The sequence below is a fragment of the Pinus tabuliformis genome, chromosome 4_1, assembly GCF_031772625.1.
Source record: "Pinus tabuliformis cultivar Carrire ecotype Pingquan chromosome 4_1, CPIR1, whole genome shotgun sequence".
In the NCBI taxonomy this organism is placed as follows: domain Eukaryota; kingdom Viridiplantae; phylum Streptophyta; class Pinopsida; order Pinales; family Pinaceae; genus Pinus; species Pinus tabuliformis.
Genome location: NC_142303.1, coordinates 56,972,543 through 56,996,779, shown reverse-complemented (window position 1 = coordinate 56,996,779; position 24,237 = coordinate 56,972,543). Strand labels below are relative to the sequence as shown.

At 35.9% G+C, this 24,237-nt stretch overlaps 1 protein-coding gene and 1 pseudogene across 1 annotated transcript; both read left to right on the top strand.

Moving 5' to 3' along the window:
• The first annotated feature begins 1,620 nt into the window (after positions 1 to 1,620).
• On the top strand, positions 1,621 to 21,402 carry LOC149174144 (ferredoxin-dependent glutamate synthase, chloroplastic pseudogene; annotated as a pseudogene).
• LOC149174143 (uncharacterized) lies at positions 21,394 to 22,930 on the top strand. Its single transcript, XM_089420752.1, has 3 exons — positions 21,394 to 21,574; positions 22,139 to 22,268; positions 22,348 to 22,930. The coding sequence occupies exons 1-3, from the start codon at positions 21,439 to 21,441 to the stop codon at positions 22,928 to 22,930; spliced, it is 849 nt and encodes a 282-aa protein (XP_089276878.1). The 5' UTR covers positions 21,394 to 21,438.
• Positions 22,931 to 24,237: the final 1,307 nt, after the last annotated feature.

The window sequence follows — 24,237 nt, the reverse complement described above, 5'->3', positions numbered from 1 at the left end:
AAGATACAGAAAGTTTTGAGAATCAGCAAACTAACCATGTGTTTTTTGACGTTATAGCTGAATACATGGAAAAGATTTACTGTTCAGGCGGCTTCCAGTTATATTTTCATGTTGAAGAACAGTTACATCTCATGCTGCCTCGGTTACTTCAGTATCTGATTTATTTTTGTTTCAAGCATAGCCAAAGAATTCAAGTGTTAGATAAGATAAATGATTGGCTACATTGGAAATTTCATATTGATTGAGCTGAAAGAAGTTTGAAATTGATAGGGTAGGTAGGTAGGAAATTGCAAATAAGCTCAAGGTTGACTGAGCATTTTTTTTAGTAGATGTAGTTTTCTTTCTCCTACAGTGATCATCCAGCTAAAGCCCGAGGTGAAGGCCCAAGGAAATTAAAGAAGATGTTTGTCAAATAAATTTTATAAGGCACTGGACCTGCGAGTTCTTAGTGTACCACAAGGGCACACTATCCCAAGTGGAGCCACTGTTATCACTGAAAATTCTGTTTCCAAAAATTGCTCAGACTAGCTTAAGGACAAAGTGTTTTCGCAGCGCTACATGTTTAGGTGGTTTCGTAGCGTGCTACGAAATTGGGGATTTGTTCAAACAATAAATCAGGTCATTACTTTGGGTCGTTTGTGAGGTATTTTTCTAATTTACTTCCACCTAATGATAAGGTTTCTGCCCGAATGGTGCTTACTACTATTGACACTGCAGGGTTTAGAGCCACACCAGAGCTTTTTTGGTCTATCACAAACAGTTGTTCAGTTGCAGCCCATTAAGATTAATCTTCAAGAGGAATCATGTTTAAGAATTACTTCTTTTGTGGCTGATGGCATTGTGGTAAATCCTGGTGATGTTTTACCTGATACTTCAGTGAACGCCCTTTACTTCAGTCTCAAGGAGATTGACCTTACAATTCCGGTAGATGCAGCAAAGCTAGATCAAGACATTTGCAAAATTGTTGATAACTGCTTCACAGGGGCAAGACTTCATGTTGAAAGATTGATTTTTATACAGTCACCACATTTGTCATTTGAACTTCTCAATCTTGAAAAAGATCCAGCTTGTTTTTCTTTATGGAAGGGCCAGTCTATTGATTCCAGTTAAAGAAAATGGTTTTTGCGGGCAACACACTTGAGTTTATCTCTAAGACGGGAAGTACTTGTTTTTCTTAGTCCGGCTGCTAGAAATTCACATAACCCAAAACCGATTCCAGATGTGCCAGATGACTTTTATGAGTTTACTACAGAGGATTATAATCAACTGTTGTCCATCAAAAAAGAAGGTGATTTTTAGTTTGGTTTATGGTTTCTGGAATTCAGGATTCATAGGCCGATAGGTTCACAAATTAAATATATTCTGCAAATAATGAAACTACTGTTTGATGAATTGTGAACATGCCACCATGCATACTGGAGACATGGTTATTGTTTCTTTCCAAAAGGTGCTAGTAATAGGAAAATGCAGTCACTCCCTAAAGCTGTTATATACATAGAAAATGCACTTTTAGCTAAAGGCCGCAATGGTGAGATGTCGTGGCTTATGAAATGGACTTTCCGCATACCATCAGAGCGGGGTAATGAGCACGCGGCACTTTAAATTGGGATGCCTTTTATTATGGATGAGCTGGCACGTGAATCATTGTCATTTTGGGTGAAAGCCTTCTCTGAGGATACTGCTAGGAGGCTTGAAAACTTCGGCTTTCTACAGTTTAGACCTGGAGGTGAATATCACGGCAATAATCCAGAGATGTCAAAATTGTTACATAAAGCTTTTCGTGAGAAAAATGAAAACGCATTTTCAGTCTACCAGCAACACTTTGCTAACCAGCCAGTAAATGTCCTTCGTGACCTCCTAGAATTTGCAAGTGATCGGCCTTCTATTTCTGTTGAGAAGGTCGAACCAGCTTCAGAAATTGTGCAGCGCTTTTGCACTGGGGGCATGTCACTTGGTGCTATTTCAAGGGAAACACATGAATCGATTGCCGTGGCAATGAACAGAATAGGAGGAAAATCAAATTCAGGGGAAGGTGGTGAGGATCCTGTGCGTTGGAGACCTCTATCAGATGTAGTTGATGGATATTCATCAATATTTCCACACCTTAAAGGTCTTCGAAATGGTGACACTGCCACTAGTGCAATTAAACAGGTTGCTTCAGGTCGGTTTGGTTTACTCCAACCTTCCTAGTTAATGCAGATCAGTTGGAGATCGAGATTGCACAAGGAGCAAAGCCAGGCGAAGGAGGGCAACTGCCTGGAAAGAAAGTCAGCACTTACATAGCAAGATTGCGTAACTTTAAATCTGGTGTACCTCTGATATCACCTCCTCCACATTATGATATCTACCCTATTGAGGACCTTGCGCAATTGATGTTTGACCTTCACCAGGTCAATCCAATGGCAAAGGTTTCTGTCAAGTTTGTAGCAGAGGCTGAAATTGGAACTGTTGCCTCTGGAGTTGCAAAAGGCAATGCTGATATAATACAGATATCAGGACATGATGGGGGCACTGGAGCAAGTCCAATAAGTTCTATCAAACATGCAGGTGGTCCTTGGGAGCTTGGTCTTACAGAGACACATCAGACACTTATTGAGAATGGGCTGCGCGAAAGGTGGCAGAGCAGTAAAAATCTCAAGGGAAATGGAAATTGTTTACAACAGTTTCGCAGTTTCGTAGCGCGCTACGAAATTGCGAAACTGCTGTAGGTGTTGTTTTTAAAACGCAGGCAAACAGTTTGAAGGAAGAATCAGAAATTTGCAAAGGGAACACCTCAGTGACATGAAAGGGATCAAAGGAAGCTGCTACAGCCATTCAACATTTGCCAGGTGTACCTTTAACAAAAGGTGAAATCTTTTAACCTAAGTTTAAGATTTTTGGTTATAAAGCCACTTTATTCTCGGTGATTAGGGTTTGGAGTAGAGCTACATACGAAAAGTTTTGGTTGGCACACCTGTCTACCAAGGAAGCCTCCAGCATATCAGGAGCATGGTGTTACCCTATTCTCTTGGGTTATTAAAGAATTAAAGTATCCACTGCTGCATACTCGGTGATGGGGGACCAGAACCGAAAATTTAGGGATATTTTCAGCCAATACAGAACAGATCAAAGCCTTCGGTATTCAAAGCCAGCATGGGACATTAATTGCCCATCTTATGCCATCTCATGCCATCTCAACTGATGCCATCTCAGCTGAACGAAGAGAAAGCCAGGTGTCAAAGCTGCGAGGAGGATGAAGTTTGAGTTTTGATTAAATTAGGACTCTTTGTAATTACAGTTTAGCACTTATGTAATTAATGAATTAGTTAAACAGTAGATAGGGGTAGTTAATAGCAGCCTTCGAGCTCCCCTCATGCTGGAGGAGGAAGCTCGAGGTGGTTAAGCATGTATTCCTATATATGGATCAGACCTGGATATAATTGGGGTTGGATGTTTTGATAAAGAACAAGTCTATTTTGGTTTATGTAAAGCAAATTTCAGTAATGCAAATAGCTGTTGTTTCTTCTCAGGATTCTCAATAGATCTTATTGTTCAAATGTATGGTGGTTTATTCTCTTAATGTTCTTTTACAGTCTTGTTATGGCATAATCACTCAGAACTCATGTATCATGCTCTGACTTCCTGTATGCTTTGGCAGACTGTGTTTTATGTAAGTTGTGTTTGAACATTAGATGTAAAGAGCCCTGATTTCTATGAAAGGATAGTGTTTTTTTTGTTTGCTGAGATGTGTGAGACTCCATAAGCCCAATGGGAATCACTTTGATATTTGTCCAACCAGCTTATTTTTCATGTGTTTTTTAAGAGTTAGCCATCTTTCCTTGTCATTAGTCAATATTCATAGTCTGTGAGAGAGCCCTCTCTGACTAAGGAGGCTAAGCCTTAGTCTAAAGCCTGGTTTGAAATAGTTACACAGAATCTTGCTGATTGGCAGCCTTCAGCACCTGATTTTGTGATAACATACTATAAAAGATGCGATCCCCATCAGATTGTAATAAGTGAAGTCCTGAGCTTCAAGACCATGTTAGCTCTCGCTCCTTTGAGGTTTCCTGAGAGAATCACGATTATTGGTGATTGTGGTCGCTTTTATGGGATGAATAAAATTTATTACATGTGGAATTATTTTTTATGGAATGTTGTCAATGGAATTGTCTTTATTGTGACTTTTTGGAGATTCCAGTGACGGAACCTAGCGGACACAATTGAGGTTAAATCTTGATTTGTATTATTGAAAATGGTTTTTTAACTGCATATTTGGATTCAACACCCTGAAAAACCCCTAGGACGCTTTGATTGTGCAGAAATTAGCTATCAAACTTGCGATTTCAATAAATTGTTGCCGGATTTTAGAGAAATTTGACTGGAAAAAACCCACCAGCAAAGCTTCCAAAAAGACTCACTAAAGACAACTTCGTTGTAAATAGGTGCCTTACCATAGTTTTATGCAAAATTCTGTTGACATAAATGTGACATAAATTCAACTTTGTAATGAACAACCCACATGGATGACTATATCAGTCAACTAGTTACGAAAACAACAAATGGGATCAAATGATTGCCAATGATTTTTAGAGCGGTCAACTATCTTTTGGCTCATGTGTGCATAGTGCCTTCTTCCGCCCTCTTCGTCTATAAATGGGGCTTTAATTCACCTTTGAAACTGCGTCATCAAGGCTGGGTTTCATCTCTACAATGAAATGGACAAAGATCTATTCTATATAACCCGGGAGTTGGTTTGGATTCGTTAGCATCCCTTTATTTTCCTTTATATGCTATGAGCAAGGCGATTTTTCCAGATTATTTGTTTCAATCAATTTTCTCCAACTACATAGTTTGAAGGAACCAATTTTGAAGAGCATTGTTCACATTACACAAAGTGGAATAGAGGAGAGCAGTTATGGACTATGATTGGTTTTGTTTTTATGGGTTTTATTGTCTTCTTTTTTAAGTCATTTGTTTGATTGTAAAAAGTGCGGAACCAATTAATTGACAGAGAAATATAATGCAAATTAGTAGTTCTCGATGTTCTTCGGTGTCGAGAGAACGTATCATTAATTTTATTGTGTGAATCTGTTATTCGCTGATGGATCTTTTTGTTCTTCGAGATTCAAGAGAAATGAGATCCATGTGTGTAGAAAGGTCAGTTGCATAATTGACTACTGGATACAATCCAATATCGAGATTGTCCTTCAAGAGATCGAGAAGCGTCAATTATACAAAATTCATCAAAGATGATTAGAGATGATTATGTCTTAAATGAGTTGAATGGGAATCTCAAAGATTGTGGTGGTGAATAGAGCATTGTCCATGAGACTTAAGTGCGAGGAAGGCCAGTCAGACAGTTGTGACATATGAATTGTAATTTGTCATCTTTTGTATTAATCCTTGTAATGATGTAAATGTAAGAATTAAAGGGGGGACTTTGAAATAATGGTCACATTAGTAAATTGGTAGATCAGTTTGTTGATTTTATTGAGAGATTCTTTCAACAAGCAATTCCTTCTTTGGAATGTGTTGGATCTCATGAGCACTATTTATATGGCTTGTAATTTGGTTTTGGTATGAATAATATGCATAGTTTTGTGAGTAATCTCTGTACAATGATTGCTCCTCAAATTTCTTGTATTTGGTGAATTGTGTCGACTAATTCACTAAGTGATTGTGACTTAATTGATGCATAAATGAGGCATACATGGAGAAAATCTCAAAGATTGAGAGGATGTGACAATTTCATTTTTTAATATGCATGTGTTTATTGTATTCAAAGACAAAAAAAATGTTGAAAGTAATTTTTTATTTTTTATTTTTGTATTCTATGGAGAAGAGGAAAAATATCCTAATTTATATTCATAATTAAAAATAAAATTACATTTTTCAAATACATATTACATCTTCACATAATATTATATTTCCCACACGCTAAGAATATATCCTTTATTCTACAATTATAAAAGATAATCCCATATTGTTTACATATACTTCCCCATTTCATAAGCAAATTGTATTCAAAATATTACAAAAGGGGTCCTTTATAAGAGTCTTTCATAAGCTATAGACATAAGAAATTGTGTATCACCATTATTCTTTTTTTTTAAAGCATTATAAAAATCAATAATTTTAACCTCATTATGGTTACTTTATTGGTTGTTGATATTATAACCCAATGGAATAAACCTCACACAAACCAATTGGTCTACACCTCATGAGTTTTAATTGAAATCACTATAAAACATCAATAATCCCAACCTCATAATTCACTCACTAGCAGTCATAAAAAAAATATTGCAATGTCCACATGATATAATATAATTTCATATCAACTTTAAAAAGAGATAAAGTAATTAAAATTAAAGAGAAAGATGTTTAAACCTTATGCGTATACTTAAAAACATATTAATAACAAAAAAATAATTTTAATGTGGACAATGTAGTCCATAAATACAATGTCTCAATGCCCATGTTATGTAAAATATTTTAATGTCGACTATGTATATATTATGTATTGTTTAAAAAAGATTATGCATGTCATATAAAACAATCCAAAAAAGATTTTATTTTATTTTATTTATTTATTTATTTATTTTTTTTTATGGTTAAAACATTTGAATTAGTCTCACTATCTATATATATATATATATATATATATATATATATATATATATATATATATATATATATATATATATATATATATATCAAATTTCCCTTTAATCTAACAAATATTTTTTGAACTTACAAGTTTAACCTCTGTACTCTATATAACATTAAAAAATAAGCATATATTATGTAAAAAAAAATTATGTCAACTATGCATATATATTATATATTGTTTAAAAAATAGTGTATATATCTGTTGTAGCGGCTACAACCACCCTCCAAAATTTTGCCTTGCTTTGTCAAATTCACAAGCTTCAGTGTTTTGCTTGCACAAAGGCAGCATGTTGATCATAGCTTGATGCATTCCTCTCGCAAGTTGTTCACCCGGACTTGGTTCAGCTGCAGGGTGAGCAGCTTCCCCAAGAAAATTGTGCATTTCTGGAGGGTAACCAGCCTTCCCTCCAGAAATTACGCAATCCTGTCTTGCAACCTGCTGGGCTCCAAGATTGCGCAATTCTTCCAGTCAACACTCCCAGCTGGAATTGCACAATTTTCCCCAGCAGGGTTGCTCAGCCCAAAATTTGTGCAAATCTAGGCAGCAGTCAGCTACTCTGCCCCGAAATTGTGCAAATCTCTTGGGCAGTCAGCCCATCTCCTAGCCCAAAATGTCCATTTCCTTCAAGCAGTCAAGCAGTCTCTTGCATGTGCAGCTAAGTTGAACGATTCCCTGCGAGATCGAGCAAAAATAACTTACATGCATAGGCTACTTCTCCCAAGGTAGTATGCAAAGGCATCCTTGGCTTCAGGGATCTATGTCTAGCAATTGGAGATTACATGCAAGGGTCATTTCAAAAACCTCAAACCAAGTGTCGTTGTCCCTATATTTGTGGCATTCGCATCACAACCTCGATGTTATCGAAACTCATCAACCGGATGCTGCAGAGCTCTTTCCTCATATCAACCTTGCAACTCTAACATCCCACATCACATCTAGGAGAAATTGGCACATTCAGCTCAGTTGTTTTGGGGTAATCCTGCTTCCCATGCCTTGTGTTCCAATTTTGTTTCTTTTTGTGTTTTCGCTTGTATGAGTACTATTTTCTTGATTTCTTTGAGCGCCTGCTGTCATTTACATGTATATTAGCTTGTCTTAGCACCGTCTTAGTTTTCCTCAACATCTCACTGTTGTCGCATACATGAAATTGTTTTTCACGAACGGTCACCGATTCGGCAACTCGCCTCACCCACATGCATGTTGTTCCATTTTCTAAATCTGTCATTCACCATTTTCATGCATTATCATTCACTTATGCTTACACTTAGTATCAACATGCTTCACACTCACATTCACTTTCAGTTTCCCGTCGACAAGTTTGGGCAGTGTTGGCCCAAACTCTTCCTCACCAAGAGCCTCACCAAGACAGCATTGCGCAATCTTGAGAGGGAAGGCTCTACCTTCGTCTCTAGAAATGCACATTTCTGCCCAACAATTGTTCTCCAGGCCTACTTTTCCTAATCCCGAGGGATAGTGATTATTGGCCAAGAAAATTGTGCAATGCAGTCACTAAGCTTGCAACCATTGCCAACTGAGATTATGAATTGCACAATCCCATTAGTCAGAAGCCAGAATGGACTATGCATTGCGCAGTTCTAGCAGTCATTCAGTCTTCCAGCAGCTTAGACTGTGCCTTGTGCAGTCTTGGCAGTCGATCTCCTGACCTCTCGGCGGAAATTGCGCAACCTTCATGGTCAGTCACACATGTATGTTTCCAGTCAGTTCTCAATTTCATTTTGGTTTTCGACTGAAATATTGCTATCCATGAGTGTTGCCATGTCTCCAAGTACTGTAGGTGTTCGTTTGCCTCTCAACAGTGCAGGTACAATGGTTTCCAAGAGAGCAGAGTCGAAGACACTGTCCAAAACACACCTGGAGATGCAATCAACTAGATGTCTATGAGCTTGCCTTCTCATGAAGATATCAACTTGTTCATAGGCAAGGACATTAAGATATGATAGCAACAACATCACAGCAAGCAAAATCATGAACAGTAGCTAAAGGCAGTATACCGAATGCAACGAACACATCGAATGCAGCGAATGCAATGAATGTAGCGGATGTAATGAATGCAAGAGAAAGGTTATTGGAAACATAGAGGCAGAACAAAGTTGCAAGCTCAAGCAGATCCACTGATGATGAAAGCAACTTTGGAGACTCAGGCTATGAGGTAACGGTATGACATGAAGATCGCGCGAAGACAAGGAATGGAACAAAGAATGAGTTCCATGTGCTGAAGCAGCAACTCAAGGAAGAACATGAAGCTGCACAGACAGACGAATGAATTGCAACAGGATCAGGAATAACAGTGGGCGCAACGTGCACTCACGGATGAAACTACACCTGTACAAGCTAAAGATTCATCCTAGTAGCTAACACAGAGCAAACATGGTGAGCAGTGTTGTTGATCACATGCAAGGGATTCAACAATGTGCATGTCATTGTGCGCACACATGCAACCCAACCCATTCAGCACACTCACCAAGGCGAAGACAAGAAGAAAGTCCAACTGGTGCTGAACATGTACTTTAGCAAGTTGATGCGCATGACCACCAACACACACTTGAAGATCAGGATGGACATTATGAATCTGTATGCTGTCAGTTCAGCTGCACCCAAGAGACCATGTGCATGTTAGCAAACGAGTTTGATGAAGGGGCTGAACAAATGCATTGGTTGCAACAGAGGAAAGAGTTCGCTTCAGCAAGATGTCACCATGAGGTGCATGCACACCATCACAGACGACCAAGCTTGGCATCAGCTCACCACCTTCACAATCACAAGCATGTCAAAGAGTTGGTCTCATCACAACAGATCGAGTGTTAATGATGTCTTACATGGCTTGCTCAAGCCATGTTGTCTCACATGAGTACATGTGCATTGTAATGTTGAGTCATGTCAAGTGTCAATAGTTGGATGTAACAGTCATAGAGTAGGCGAAGAGTCATGAGGGTAGCTGAACTGTCACAAAGGGGCATGTCAAGGGTCACCCCACCCTTTGCTATAAATAGTCTCTCATAACTCATTGTAAGGGCTCTTGGTCAGCGAAGCTTCTGATAAGACTATTCTTGGAAAGAGCTTGGATAGTATTGTAACACGCCTTGGCTTCTCCACTACACGGAGCTAGTTCATCTCTTTGGAGGAGCAAGCATATGTGGCTATAACGTTCCATTGTTGGGGCTAGCAGGTTTACATAGATGTATTGTATGATTGGAATTTACACTTATTTATATAATAAGAGCCAACACATTTTCACACATGTATTGTATCTGTTGTAAGACTGATCTTTAACACTTGTAAGGCATGTTTCTTTAACCTATATTCTACATCTGAACTGATTCATTTGTTGTAATGCATAATCTATTAATGGAAATGTGTTGTATATGCTGTTAATGTTGTCCTATCCATGTCGAATGATCTGTCGGACATCAAACATACCTTTCACATGAACCTTGCTGTAACAACCATTGCACTCGTTCAGACTGATCCGTGATTGTTGTACGTGTTATCTTACCTTGTATGTTGTGACTACCGCATCTGAGTGGACTGCTCCACTGGAAGATGTGTATGGCCTGTGTGTTGTGTGTTCCTAGCCAAGTTAGGACTGATCCCTTTCAACCTGGAACTCACCTTCACCCTCATCTCAACCCACCTGTGTTAGAACCTCTCATGCACCTTCCTTGACTCACTATAGCGGTCACACCCTTGCTACTGATAGAGTTATCTTACTTGCCTCTGTGCGACATCATAGTCAAGGCATTACCTTACGACCCACTGCTGGGACTCCTACACCAAACGGTCTGAGGTCTAATGGGGACTTCTTACCGGGGAGATCCCCTTACATGTTGGCGGGTCCAACATCATCAACAATATCATACAAAGCAATTGAAAACAAAACTTTTTATGGTCACAACTTTTGATGTAATCTCACTATTTTCCATTTTGGTCTTTTTTAGGAATTTTTTTTGTCGATTTTCCCTGAAATCCAACAAAGATTTTTTTGATATATATATATATATATAGAGAGAGAGACTACATATTCATTATGATCTATCAAAACTGGTACAATTTTCTTTCAAATTTTGCACTTGAAAAGAGGTTTGCACCTAAAGAGATTTGGTCCCTCTCAACACAAGCTAGCTGTGTGCTTAAGATCAACTGGAAAATAAGTTTTTATGGTTAAAACCTTTGAAATAGTCTCACTATTTTTTAGGTAATTTTTTTTTCCAATTTTCTCTGATATCCAACAAAGATTTGACTTACAAGTTTAAGTTATGTACTTTATATAGCATTCAAAAATACAATTTAAACAATGAATATATATATATATATATATATATATATATATATATATATATATATATATATATATATATATATATATATATATATATATATATATATACACACACACAGAGAAATATGCAAATATTTTTTCAAATTTTGCACTCTAAAAATGGTTTGCACTTATATATATACACACACACAGATGCAAATATTTTTTTCAAATTTTGCACTCTAAAAGTGGTTTACACTTGAAGATATTTGATTCCTCTCTGTGCATGCTAGATCCGTGCTTAAGATGGATCTATGTTGGTGATAATTAATGTCCATTAAGACCAATATGGTTTATCAGACCTTGTAAGAGATTAGTCATAATTCTTTAGCATTTTATTTATATGCTCAAAAAATATTAAGAGAAGTGTTCCACGATCACCATAGTTTTGTTGACTTAAAACATCAAGAAGGTTCGTAGTGTGACAAATATTTTAAAAATCAAATTGAATGTGAGTATATTGAATAGACAATCTAAGAGAAAATGCTTTTCATCTTCAATCTCTTAGCATCGCAAAAGTGACAAACTCTCAATCTCTTAGCATCACAAAAGTGACAAACTCTTTCATCTTAGGGTGTTTTAGGAATTGACCAATGCCCAATTTGACTATGAAGCTTATGAGAATTCGTTCTTATTTTAGCAATGTTAATTCGCTTCTTAACATTAGTCAAGACATATAGATAATTTTGATTTTTGAGATTGGGGTTGATCACCTACTTATAATTACTTAGTTCTTTTTTCCCTATAACTCTTTATCACCCAACAATTTCTCAAATTTGGAAGTAATTTTTTTAATATTATCTTTATTTTGCAAAATGATCTCCTCCTTTACCCCCAATGATCTAGCCAAGACTTGTGATCCTTATGCCATCATTGCTTGAGCTTAAAGTGGGGGTTTAGGCTAGAGTTAGAAGCAATTTTATGAAGCCTCCTTGCTTCCATGTTGTTTAACTTCTTCTTCTTATGCATAAGATAACTAGTCATAGCCATACTTTCAATGGGGGAAATGTTTTCTTCAAGCTAAAAGACATGATAGGGAGTATTTCCTTTAATCTTGAAATTATAAGTTGTAAACCACTTTCGGATATGTTATATCTTTTTCCACAATTCTCTGGAAACATTACAACCCCAAATCACACATCCATATAAAATAACAAAATTAACAATAAAATATAATCTATCAACAATTATAACATCAAATATATTATTATAATAATTTTAATCATTGTTATTAAATATCCTTATACTGTGGAAATTCTAAAATTACAATACCATCCTTAACATAAAAGCAACTAGTTAAAACTAAACTTAAAATGAATTTACACTTGCACCCAAGTGGAGATTGGATGCGGTTTAGACTTGAACCAAACTGGAGACTCGTTGCGGTCATTACCTAGTTTCAGTTTTGTGAAGTGTTTAGCTTCTAAAGCATTGGTAGCATTAAAAATTTCATATTTTTGATAAAAAAAGGGAAAATTTCAAAACAATTTATTTATTTTAGCATAAAATCTTTGATGAAAAAGAAAGACCCCGTGTTATATTTGAAAAGCAATGCTATCCGGATGAAAAGAAGGTTAGAGCACCTTAAATTTGACGAGTGTCCATGCTAGGACATGTCAAGGACAACGAAAACACGTAAAAGGTGGCAAAAGCTAAAATAGCAACTGTTGGTGATTATTGCGATAAATAGCGGCCTACCCAATACATTAACTTCTACACATTTTCCCACAAACTTTTACAACTCTTTCCACAAAGTTGCATCTGTAGTTGAACTTTTACAACTCTTTCCACAGTTTTTTTACAGGCATTGTAGAATCTGTAATTTAACTTTACAACTCTTTCTGCATTTATCTTGATGTGATACTGAAACAAAGGCTTCTTGGTTCTGTAAATGAGATGCACATTGAAGTCGTCCACCGTCCATGAACTTTTACAACTCTTTCCACAAAGTTTTTTTTTACAGGTATTGTAAAATCTGTAGTTGAACTTTTACAACTCTTTCCACATTCTTTATCATTAGGTGATACTGAAGTCGTCCAACGTCCATGAACTTTCAGTAAGGGTAGCTTGCATCCACAGACTCTGCTGAAGGTACATAATGATTAGTGCCTTGCAGGTCTAGATCAATATAGACATAATCATTAATTAGTATTATGTGTTATAACTTCGATAAAGGATCATCTACGATCATTTGTTTCTCATGAACTGTAGTCCTTCCCTGAACGTCTAGTACGCTCCTAAATTATTCTTTAATTTCATTATTGCAATCCACAATCACACATTTCATCCAATGTCTATCAGTTTTAAATACTAGCAAATTGAAGCAATATACAGATTTTAACTTCCTCCTCAATTCGTTCTGAGGTTAATGTGAAAATAATGCAGAAAATAATGCAGAAATAGATTTAGTTATGAAGCAGTTGAACAAAATTAGTTATGAGCAGTTGAACAGAATTAGTTTGTGTGGTTAGGAATTGGTTGCACATATTTCCTATATAAGTGTGATGTAACTGAGCAAATAAGTTAATGAAGTTGTGTGTCTTTGTGTTGTATTTGTTTTTAATGAAGTTGTGTGTCTTTGTGTTGTATTTGTTTTTAATTTGGTATCAGAGCACAGAGCTCTTTTGTTTGTGCCTCTCTTCTCTTCGTGGGCAGGGAGTGACTCTGCCATTAGAGTGTGCGTGCAGAGACCTGTGTGCGTGAATTAGTGTGTGTGTGAAGAGACCTCAAGAAGGCTGCGTGGAGTGCTGTGTGGAGTGCGTCGAGGTTTTTAAACTGTGCTGCGTGGAGTGCTGTGTGGAGTGCGTCGAGGTTTTTAAACTGTGCTGCGTGCCTCAAGAAGGTTGCGTGGAGTGCTGTGTGGAGTGCGTCGAGGTTTTTAAACTGTGCTGCGTGGAGTGCTATGTGGAGTGCATCGAGGTTGGCCCTATCCAGGCCCTGTCCAGAACCCGGTGCAGAGGTGAAGACCCTCGGAGCATTTGATTCCAGTGAGTTGCTGCGTCAGCGGTGCAGAGGTGAAGACCCTTGGTATGATCGATGAGGAGGCCGGTGCAGTGTCGCAGTGGTGTGCTGTCGAGAACCGTCGAGAAGTCTGAGAAGCGTTGCATTCGTGAGGCTGTTGGGTAAGATTAAAAAATAAGCAGAGTTTTTTTTTTTCTGTTATAATTCCTTCGCATAGCGGCAGCGCTTGTGCGTTTGGTTTTTGAACAAGTCTAGGTCTGTAGCAGAGTTTTATTTAGTAAATTTCTCAGGCAGTGAGGCCTGCAGTATTATTGTTTACGAAGCTTGCGATTTTGGATTGAATTTGGTCATTGGTGGAGAAATGGCTAATCCCCTTGCAGATTCATATTTAAATGAGTCTTCAAAACTTGATGGAGAAAACTATGTAAATTGGAAATTTAAGATCATCACAGTACTGGAGGCATACAATCTCTGGCCGATTGTCAAGGGTGACGAGACCAAGCCTCAACCTCCTACTAACACTCAAGATTGGGAGAAGCATGAAATAAAAGCAAGGGTGCTGCTACGCATGTCAGTGAAGGACAATATTATTCCTCACATTCGGGACTGTGAAACTTCGAAGGCGACATGGGACACTCTCAAAGGTTTGTATGAGACTTCTAATGCAAACCGTATTTTATTTTTAAAAACAAAGCTACTATCTATCAAAATGGATACCAATGAAAGTATTAGCAACTTTGTTTCCCGAATTAAAGACTTTAGTGATAAGCTTGGTGATATTAGTGAAAAGGTTTCTAGTACAGACTTGGTAACTGTTACGTTAAAGGGGTTAGTCCCAGACTATAAAGTCTTTATTTCAGCTCTCTCAGCTAGACCGACACCCCCTACATTTGAAGAATTGGCTGGAATTCTTCTTCAAGAAGAAGAGCGCATGAAAACTTTTGAACTGTAGTCAAATGGTTCTGATTTGGCTTTGACTGCAAGAGGCCAAAAACCAGTCCGAGGGAGACCATGGGACAGAAACAGAGTCCGTTTTCAAGCAAAGCAGAAAGGTATGGCACCTCCTGATTCTTATGTTAAAAGGAACATTGAATGTCATTATTGTGGAAAACCTGGACATCTGGCTAAAGATTGCTATAGGAGAAAGAATAATGAATCAAATCTAAGACATAGCAGGCATAATCGAAATTACATAAACAGAGACACCTCAGTGAATGATGGATTTAAAAATCTTAAGTTATTTCTTTCTGATGCTGCATTGTCTGCTGAAACTGATGATGAGAATGCTTGGTTTATAGATTCTGGTGCATCGGCACACATGACTTGTAATAAAGAATGGTATGATAAATATTATGAGAAATCTGATGGTACACACATTTACCTAGGAGATGATAGGTCACTTAAAGTTCAAGGCTATGGCATAATAAATGTGTACTTACCTAATGGACAAATGCGACAGATTCATAATGTGATGTATGTACCTGCTCTTAAAAAGAATTTGCTATCTGTTTCCACTATCACTGATAATCATTTAAAAGTAGAATTTGGTAAATTGGGGTGTATAGTGAAAGATGTTCAGGACCACTACAAGGTTGTTTCTACAGGTACCAGGGTTGGAGGATTATACAGATTGGATGTGACAGTCAAGCGCCATGTTGCATTGACATCCCAAGAGACATCGACAACAGAATTATGGCATCACAGGTATGGGCACCTAAATTACAATGATTTATCGTTGTTACAAAGGAAATCAATGGTTGAAGGTCTTCCTGTTATGAAGTGTGAACATTTACCATGTGAAGCTTGTGCACTTGGTAAGCAGCATAGAGAAGAGTTTCCTGTTCATACTGAGAAACTGAAGTATGATATTCTTGAATTAATTCACACTGATGTATGCGGACCTATGCAAACTAGGTCTCTTGGTGGTGCTTCATACTTTGTTATTTTTATTGATGATAGATCTAGATATACCTGGGTCTATTTCATTAGAAGGAAAAGTGATATATTTGAGTATTTTAAAGAGTTTCGAAATATGGTTGAAAAACAAACAGGAAAGTGCATTAAAATACTCAGATCTGATCAAGGGGGTGAATATAAATCAAAAGCATTTAACACCTATTGTAAATCTAATGGAATTCAACAACAGTTCACAGTGCCACATACCCCTCAGCAAAATGGTGTTGCTGAGCGATGGAATAGAACCTTGGTGGAATCTGCTCGTAGTATGCTGCAAGGTAAGAACATCTCTAATGGTTTCTGGGCAGAAGCCATTAACACTGCTGTTTATCTGAAGAATCGATGTCCCACTAAGAAATTAGTTTTTCAAACTCCTTTTGAGGTTCTTTATGGTTATAAACCTGATGTGAGTCATTTCAAAGTCTTTGGATGTACTGCTTTTGCTCATATTCCTAAGGCTAACAGAAGCAAACTTGATTCCAAGTCCATCAAGTGTGTTTTCATTGGATATTGTACGGATCAGAAAGCCTATAAATTGTATGATTCAAGTTCCCATAAACTATTTGCAAGTCGTGATGTATTGTTTCATGAGCAGACTGATAAAAGTAACACAAAGAATGATACATGGCCTATATCTAATGATGCACATCTCAAGCTTGATACTTTGATTAAGCAGGAACAGGAACAGGTCCAGGTACAGGTACAGGATCAGGATGATAGCAGCAGTACGAGCACATCTAGCAGCAGTGAGTCATCACAAGGGGGTGATACACCTCAAAGCCGACGAATCATGGATGAAACACCCACACCAAGAAGGTCGTCCCGACAGACTCGGCCTCCTGCAAGGTATAGAGACTATGCCTTAATGTCTAATATAATGAATGTTGAAGAACCAATTGATTATGAGCAGGCTAAACAACATGAACCATGGATTAATGCTATGAATGATGAGTATGCTTCTATTATGAAAAATCAAACATGGGAATTAGTGGAACTTCCTGAAAATAAAGTTCCAATTGGAAGCAAATGGTTGTACAAAACGAAATTTAAAGCAGATGGTACAATTGATAAATTTAAGGCAAGATTAGTAGCAAAAGGATATGCTCAACAGGAGGGAATTGATTATGAAGACACTTTTGCACCAGTAGCTAAGTTGAATACAATTAGATTACTGATTGCCTTAGCCACAAAACATAATTGGAATATACATCAATTGGATGTCAAATCTGCTTTTCTCAATGGTGATTTAAAGGAAGAAGTTTATTTGGTTCAACCTGAAGGGTTTGTCAAACAGGGACAGGAGCATCTGGTTTGCAGGTTAAGAAAGGCATTGTATGGTTTGAAACAGGCACCAAGATCATGGTATGTAAAGATTGATACCTTCTTTCTTCAGAATGGATTTGTGAAAAGCAAAAATGATCCTAACTTGTATTTTAAGAAAGATGAAAAAGGAAATGTTGCTTTAATATCTTTATATGTGGATGATCTCATTATAACAGGCAGTGCTCACAAATTAATTGAAGAAATTAAAGTTCAGTTGTCACAGGTTTTTGAAATGAAAGATTTGGGTGAAATGCATTACTGCTTAGGAATTGAGGTATGGAGAGAACCTGGTAAAACTTTGATCACTCAAAGCAAATATACAAAGGAGATTCTTAAAAAGTTCAATATGACAGATTGCAAAGCTATGTCAACTCCCTTAGAACAGAATGCAAAGTTGTACAAAGAAGATGGATCGAAAGAGGCGGATGGAACATTATATCGTCAGTTAGTGGGAAGTTTGAACTATCTCACCACTACCAGACCAGACATTGCATACACAGTCAGTATCCTTAGTCAATTCATGGCTAAGCCTTCAGGAAATCACTGGATTGCTGCAAAGAAAGTTCTCCGATACTTAAAGGGAACAGTGAATCTTGGTATTATGTATACTGATATATCTGATGTTGCATTGACAGGTTTTTCTGATTCAGATTGGGCAGGAAATCCAGATGACAGACGATCTACCTCTGGCTATTCATTTCATATTGGATCAGGGGTCGTATCTTGGAGTAGTAAGAAACAACCAACTGTTTCTTTATCATCAACGGAATCAGAGTACAAAGCTTTGACCAATGCCACCTGTGAAGCTATTTGGTTGCGGAGAATTCTTGCAGATCTTGAAGAAGCGCAAAGTGGTGCAACATGTATCAATTGTGATAATCAAAGTGCTATCAAATTAGCACATAATCCGGTTTACCATGCTAGAACAAAACACATTGAGTTACAGTACCACTTTGTACGTGAGAAAATTGAGTCAAATGAAATTGGATTGATACTTTGTAACACCAAGGATAATGTGGCTGATATATTTACTAAGCCCCTTGGTAAAATCAAATTTGAAGTTTTTAGAAGTCAGTTAGGTATTGTAGAAAATCCATTTCTCCATTAAGGGAGGATGTGAAAATAATGCAGAAATAGATTTAGTTATGAAGCAGTTGAACAGAATTAGTTATGAGCAGTTGAACAGAATTAGTTTGTGTGGTTAGGAATTGGTTGCACATATTTCCTATATAAGTGTGATGTAACTGAGCAAATAAGTTAATGAAGTTGTGTGTCTTTGTGTTGTATTTGTTTTTAATTCTTAATTTATGATTATATATATATATATATATATATATATATATATATATATATAAAGGACAAGGTTTTCCAAATTCTCAACGAAGCTGCAAATTAGAACCATATTTGAAGTTAATTCTATAACAATTTTTTTTTTTTAATGAATTTTGTAAAAACATAAAATTAATATGGATGTGGGGAAATTTACATTGAGTAAAAAAAAAAGAATTTGATATGAATCTAATGAAAGTATAAAATTGATATGGATATGGCCAAATTTATATTGAGGAAACAAATGGAAGTTAAGACTTAAACAATTATTAAAAAGTGGCTATCCTTCCTGGCTTACAAAATTATAAAAAATCGTTAGGAGATATTATTTGAGTATAGTCAATTAAGAAAATCATACAAAATAGGATAGGTTTTATTTAAACATTATGTTAACTGTGTTTGAAAGGAAAGAAAAGTATTAGAAGGAAAGAAATATTTATATATTTAATGGACAAAATCAAACATGATATATTTAATAAGAGATCAGAGATTGATTTTTTGAAGATTATGTGGTGAGAATTTTGATTATTAGAATTTGGAATCAATTCCACAGTAGTCATTGTTTATGTCGACGTTTCGAGTCTACAACAAGACTGATCATCGAATCTACAAAAAGACTCATCATCAAAACAATTTCCTTGTAGAAAAGAGTGAGAAATGATAGAAATTTATATAGAATGGTAGAAATGAAAAGGAAAAAAAACCGACCATCTAAACCTAAAATTTTTATAATTAGGGAGAATTAATAGATTTTAATTAAGGAGAACATCACATTGAAGAAATCATATTGATATTATAGATGCATATTAGTACTAAATATAAGAGTCAATTATTATTTTCTTAATAATTAATATATTGATGTTTTTCTTTGGCAATTATCTTTGTGTTTTCAAGGCAAACCTAGTGACAAGGCTTAGATGCGAGTTCCACAACAGCTGAAGATCAATTTCTACCATTTTTAATGTCAATGCCATGTTCTTTGAGTCTAATTTTGAAGGATCTCTCTGTCTCTCCAATATAAAATTCTCCACATTTATAAACCCCTTTGTCTTAGAGGTGATCAACACTCCATTTTAATGATCTCATCTTTTGTCTGATGGTTGTTAAGGGCTTGAAAGAGCTATCAATTTTTTTCTTTTTGAGAACCCTCGCTAGCTTATCAATGACTCCTTGAATGTATGGTAGATATGTCTTGATACTAGCATGTGGGGAGTTTGTTGAAGAAGGCATTGTTTTATTTTTGGTTCTAGCTTTTTTTATAGTTTTTATGATGTCTTAATTTAATAAAAATACTAATAATTCATGCTTATATAAGGGCTAAAATTTTATAAGTTTTTAAAAAAATGATGATTAAAATTATATGGGAAAAATAATTTTATATTTAACATAAATCCCATAAAAATATAAACTTTAATATAAAAATAAATAAATTCTATATACTACACCCTGATTTAAATTTCATCGATAAATGAAAATGTCTCGTCTTTCATATTTTTGCTTATTCTCAATCCCAAAATTATAACCTTTTATATATAATCGAATCTCAACCCAATTACACTTTGAACGGCATACATTTCTAGCGATAATTAAGAACGTAATATTTGACAATGTCTCCTCATATGATTTGACAATATTACTTTCTCAAAATGATTGTGGCCACATGATTAAAATCATTGTGGGGACATGATTATGAGGTATTGCTTTCTCAAAATCAGAGATCGTTTTGATTCAACTACTCTTTCTTCTTTTCTTTATTTCATAAAGATGAAAATAAAGCGACCAGAAGGTTGGAAAACGAAGATGAACGGCCAGAAGGCTGCTGTGACATAATATACCTTCCTAATTGAATCCACGTGCACATCACCTTCTTTTCCGTGCGACTGCGAACAACCATTCTACGTGCACATGCAGCTTCTTTTCCTTGTATTTGTTTACCAGAGTAAAGCGGTGGTATTTAAATGTATCTTTGTTTAAATTTTAGGGTTGGTACTAGGTGGCTCTATCACAGTGGTGGTATTTAAATGTATCTTTGTTTAAATTTTAGGGTTAGTACTAAGTGGCTCTATCACAGTTTGTCTAAAATTTATTAGTCACAAATGTCAATTTAAATTTATTGGTCACAAATATCAATTTAATTTATTTTGGAATTCTATATAAATATTATTATAAACAAAACTATAAATACTTTCTACCTTTAATAAGCTATATTTTCCCTGAATACCATAAACAACACCATAAATTTTCACACAAATGGAACTCATAAGAGAACGCAGTGTGTAAGAAAATCACACAAGAAAGTCTCTACAATATGACATACTTTTAATGCTACGGATTCACAATGAGTCCACATAATCTGTTCAATGATTTTCGATTTATGACAATTGGCCAACAAGTCAATGATTACCGACCTCTGCTACTTCCCCAACCAGGGAAACAAGACTGAAATCTATCACTTGACTCGTAGAATATTTGCGGTTTATAGATCTATTAACGTCGCAAACAAAACTGAAACCTATCACTTGATTCGTAGAATATTTCCGGTTCATAGATCTATTCATACTCTGTCACGTCGTAATTTTATGATTCATTACTGTTTCCTAATTTGATGACCCAAACGAGACAGACAAGCTGACATTGTCTGCAATCTGATCAATATTTCTCATACTAAGCATTGGATCCCATTTCACCTGTCCTTAGTTACAATTGGAAAATCACTATTTTCCAAATTTTTGTACGTTTACAGTGCTCATTGATCTGGGCAGAGTGAACATTAATATAATTTAATTGTTTGTTTATTTCAGCTCCATCTTCTAGTATAAATTCATATGTTGGACTTCTGCAGAAGTAGACATATGTTAGCACACCTGGTTCCAGCTTGGCCATAATGGGACGCAAGCCATGCTATAATGCAAAAGACGGACTAAATAAAGGCCCCTGGACAGAAGACGAAGATCTTCGCTTGATCCAATCTATAGAAGTTCATGGTGAAGGACGCTGGCCTGCTCTAGCCAAAAATGCAGGTAAGAATTCTGTACAAATCTGCATTTTATAGTCTCTCAATATTATTGTGGATCTAATGAAATAAATCATCATCTCTCACCTATTATGACAAACAATATATAGTGCACGAGTCTTAAGGGAGCAGCTAATTTCCTAGTTATTTATAATAATATATGGTGAATGATTTTTTTTTTATTAATGGGCTATTGTTTCGATAATGAAGTCTTATATATTAAGAAATTTTAGATTAATTTTTTCCATTTACTTGAAATGTTATATATTTAGAGATTTGAAATGTTATGTATTCAGAGATTCTAGGGTAATTTTTTTTAGTTACTTGAAATGTTATATGTTAAAAGACTCAGGTTAAAATCTCTCTATTTAGGAAATTAAAAACCTTCTCTTTATCTGTAATTGCCTTAAAAAAAGATAAATAAACAATTACCATTAAATCAATTATTGCAATTGACCCGGTATCATTCCCAGAACCATTTACCAATTCCTCTAATCATAAACAATACAAAACAATGTACATAGTAAATGTATTGGTGATCCCTGAACATCAATCGCATGACTACATACAGGTCTGAAGCGTTGTGGAAAGAGTTGCAGGCTTCGTTGGATGAATTATCTTCGGCCAAATCTCAAACGTGGTAACATTTCACAGGATGAAGAAGACCTTATAATAAGAATCCATAAATTGCTGGGAAACCGGTAAGGAAATATCGATTTTCTAATAGATTATGTTGTTTCAGTTATGTTTTTGATCCATCTTGAACCGTTGTAATGGCAGGTGGTCACTAATCGCGGGGCGTATACCGGGCAGAACTGATAACGAAATCAAGAACTACTGGAATACTCGTTTGAACAAGAAAGCTCATGCCATTGCCAGCATTGGCAGATTGAAGTCCTTTAGACCAACAGAGCCAAATGTTAAGGAAGCGGCTGTCAATTTGACACAAACATTAAACACCAACGCCAACCAGTTGGGTGAAAGAGACGAAGTTATTGCTCAAGAGTTGAACAAGGGATCGACATCTTCCAATTCTATTGAATCCGAAAACGCAATGTGTCCCACGAAACAAAATCCAAGCTCCTATTTACATGCAGGTACCGTATCGGCAGAGATGAAGTTGTGGAATCAGTTGCAATTAAATTTTATTATCCTTCCTTCATCATGGACCAATTCGAGTTTCCTGCATATTGACGACTCTAATGTTGATACCGAGGAAAATGGCCATCCATATTCTTGTACCTTTGATACTGTAAATGTCTGTCAAGATTTTATTGACCAGAAGATGTATGCAATCCCTCATAGTTCTTTGCCATCCCCTGAGTTTGCAGATTTCTTCAATTTTATTCCCTATCCATATTGATCTGCATCCTGGCACTGCATTCAAAGGATGACTGGGCAAGTACATAGTTGGGTTTCATGACCTATTGATGTTTTGTGAGACCAGGAAGTGGGAAGCTATTAGTGTTCAGCTGATTTTAAGAGCCTATATTTTTGGTTTGATTCAGAGTTGGATGTGGAGAGCTCTCAATGTTGTACAGAATTTAATCTTATATGGTGATTAACGTCCTGCTACAGCATCTATGTTTTCATTGAAGTGAAATACAAAAAAAAATTCTGTTAAATATATGTTAAAATCTTTATGGTATTTTTTATCACAACAAATAAATTTATGATTTTTGCATTTTAGGTCAACATAAAATATTATAATTAATTAATTATAAAATAAATTTAGGAAAAATATACATTGAAAATGGATCTTGAGTGGGGTTGTGGAAATTTTTTCATTGGTTTAAGAATAAACTTGTTACATGTATAAAATAGGATGTTCATGCTATAACCGGTTAATAAAATAGGATGTTCATGCTATAACCGGTTAATATGGGAGTTATATTATCAAAACATATATTGTGTATATGTATGTTTTGAATTGATATATTGGGTATTAATTTGGGAGTTATATTATCAATATATATATATTTTGAATTGATATATATGTTTTGAATTGATATATTAGGTATTTATGTTTAATTTAAATTTATTATAAATATATAATATTTATTTTTAAGTATTGTTGGATTTTTGTAGTGAATATATTATATATTATTTTTGGGATTTAACTATGTTAAGTAAGTTATTCATCTATGACCATTTCCATGTATATATTAGAAAACTTCTCAATACTTAAATTGAAGGGAACTCTACTTGAATGGTTCATGAGGCACAATAATTGCTAAGCAAATGGTGTAGCAAGCTATGAAGAAATTCTCACTGTAGATCACCTAATAATGCAATGTAACTAAAGAAAAATACTTGATTTACTTCTACTATCAATCTTTGTGGAAGCTTAATCAATTTGAGCAAGATCAATCACAACACATATAACAGAGAAGAAGAAATCATACACATGAAACACAAAAGAATACTCTGGGGAAAACCTCAGCTAAAAACCCCATTATCTGTACTATCATACAAGCGGAAATATCTCAGCATTAGACAAAGCTTTAGCTCTCAAGCTATCCAGCACTCAGTACAATCCCTCACTGCTGCTCATAGGCAGAATAGAAAAAACATATGCCTTCTTTCAGTCCTCCAAGCCTCCTATTTCCTTGCTCAGTTTCTCTAGGTCCTCAACTGGGTCTCTGTCTGAACTGACATGCATGAGTTATT

Coding starts and splice junctions, on each gene's coding strand:
- LOC149174143 (XM_089420752.1), top strand. CDS start 21,439: ATGGGACGCAAGCCATGCTATAATGCAAAAGACGGACTAAATAAAGGC. Junction 21,575..22,138: donor TGCTCTAGCCAAAAATGCAG/GTAAGAATTCTG, acceptor GACTACATACAG/GTCTGAAGCGTTGTGGAAAG. Junction 22,269..22,347: donor CATAAATTGCTGGGAAACCG/GTAAGGAAATAT, acceptor TTGTAATGGCAG/GTGGTCACTAATCGCGGGGC.